Source organism: Saprolegnia diclina (assembly GCF_000281045.1).
Source record: "Saprolegnia diclina VS20 unplaced genomic scaffold supercont1.21, whole genome shotgun sequence".
NCBI lineage: Eukaryota > Oomycota > Saprolegniomycetes > Saprolegniales > Saprolegniaceae > Saprolegnia > Saprolegnia diclina.
In genome coordinates, this window is record NW_008246088.1 from 509,701 (window position 1) to 511,587 (window position 1,887).

Here is a 1,887-nt window from a genome sequence, read left to right on the forward strand (position 1 = left end):
GCCGACAGAGGCCACGCAGCCTCTTGAACGAATCAAAGTCACCCGCACACGTCTCATCATGAGTGCAACTGAAGCATTGTCAAACGCTCTACCATTCGTGATGGTGCCAGCATCGGAAAAGGGGAACGACAAACGGCGCCTTTCTACGGCAGCGCTGCAAGCTCAGATCTTCTCAGATCATTCCCACGTGGCCAGCATACTTTACGCGATATTGGCCTATTCAAGTATACCCAGCCACGACCATCTTGCAATATCAAGTTCAAAGCGCTTGATTGGACACGCAAATTATGTTTTGTAAGCGAATACCTTCGCCTACTGTGACCATCTTGACAACGGATCTCGTGCGTGACCGAGTTACACACGACAGCTTGCACCAGTTGCGATGCAGCACCACTTTGCATTTCGCTCGAGAGTACGCATGCTCGCAGCATCCAAGCTCATCTCGACCCTTGTCGCCGGCCTTACGGCCTCGGTGCTGGCGTCGCCCCAGCCGTTCCAGATTGGGTATCCCGTCCCGCTGAGCCTTCGCGGGGACCACAGCGGCCCCTTCAACCACACCATCCATCGCGATGGTGCGAGCTACCTCTCGGTGCATTTCACGTCGATCGCGTTGCCCGATGCAGCGACGCTGTCGCTGGCGTGCGCCGATGGCGCCAAGCAAGTGTCGTTCACGGGCGCCCGGTCCGAGTTTTACACCGAGTCGTTTCCGTGCAACAGCGTCGACGTCATCTACTCTGCGCCGACATACGACAGCAGCAACCACGCGCCGGTGTTTGAAGTCGACCAGGTGATCCACGGCAGCGCGCAGTCGAACGGGATGCTCGAGACCATCTGCAGCATCTCGGACGAGTCCCGCCCGAGCGTGTGTTCGCAGGCGACCGAGCCCGCCAAGCTCGCCGCAAGCCGCGCGGTCGCCCGCCTCCTCATCAACGGCCGTGTTACGTGCACGGGCTGGCTCTTTGGCTCAGAAGGGCACATGCTCACCAACAGTCACTGTATCAACTCCGAGTCCCGTGCCGCCAACACCCAAGTCGAGTTTGACGCGCGTTGCAGCACGTGCAAGGACCCGCAGAACAAGGTCGTCTCTGGCTGCCGCGGTACGATCGCGGCCGTTGGCGTCAAGCTCGTCATCTGGGACGAGCTCAACGATTTTGCGCTCGTCAAGCTCGATAAGCTCAAGCCCGGTGTCGACCTCTCGACGTACGGGTACCTTCGGGCGCGCGAGTCGGGGCCTGTTCTCGGTGAGCCCATCTGGTCGGCACACCACGAAGCTGGCTGGGCGCAGCGGCTCTCGCTGACGTACGACGGCGAGGTGCCCAAAATTGCGGACCTGGATAAGGCCAGCTGCATGGACAACTTTCCGAACGCGCGGGACACCGTCGGCCACTTCCTTGATACGCTCGGCGGTTCTTCTGGCGCGCCCATCATGAGTACTGCGGACAACGTTGTAGTCGCGCTGCACAACTGCGGCCTCTGCGACTCGGTCGGCAACTCGAACGGTGCCATCAAAATCAGCAACGTCGTCCAGTTCCTCAAGGCCAAGAACCTTCTGCCGAAAGACTCTACGGTGCCTGGCACAACGGTGGCACCCGTGACACCGGCACCGACGCCGGCGCCCACGACAGCCCCGACGGTCGCTCCGACAACGGCGCCGCAACCGACGAATGCCTCCACTCCTGCGCCGACTCCTGAACCGACTACTCTGCCCATTGTCACGCCTACACCGGCGCCCTCAACCATCGCACCCACTGTGGCTCCGACGGCTGGCCCGACGCTCGCTCCGACGCTCGCTCCGACGCCCGCCCCCACGCCCGCCCCCACGCCCGCTCCGACGTCCGCCCCAACGACCGCCCCGACGTCTGCCCCTTCTGCCAACTACCTTCGCCT

The 1,887-nt window shown here is 62.0% G+C and overlaps 1 protein-coding gene across 1 annotated transcript; it reads left to right on the top strand.

Annotated features, from left to right (window-relative positions):
* Positions 1-293: 293 nt before the first annotated feature.
* On the top strand, positions 294-1,692 carry SDRG_07423 (hypothetical protein; the record flags this gene model as incomplete). The annotated part of the gene is made up of 2 exons (XM_008613256.1): positions 294-1,499; positions 1,529-1,692. The coding sequence occupies exons 1-2, from the start codon at positions 383-385 to the stop codon at positions 1,690-1,692; spliced, it is 1,281 nt and encodes a 426-aa protein (XP_008611478.1). The 5' UTR covers positions 294-382.
* Between the last annotated feature and the right edge of the window lie 195 nt (positions 1,693-1,887).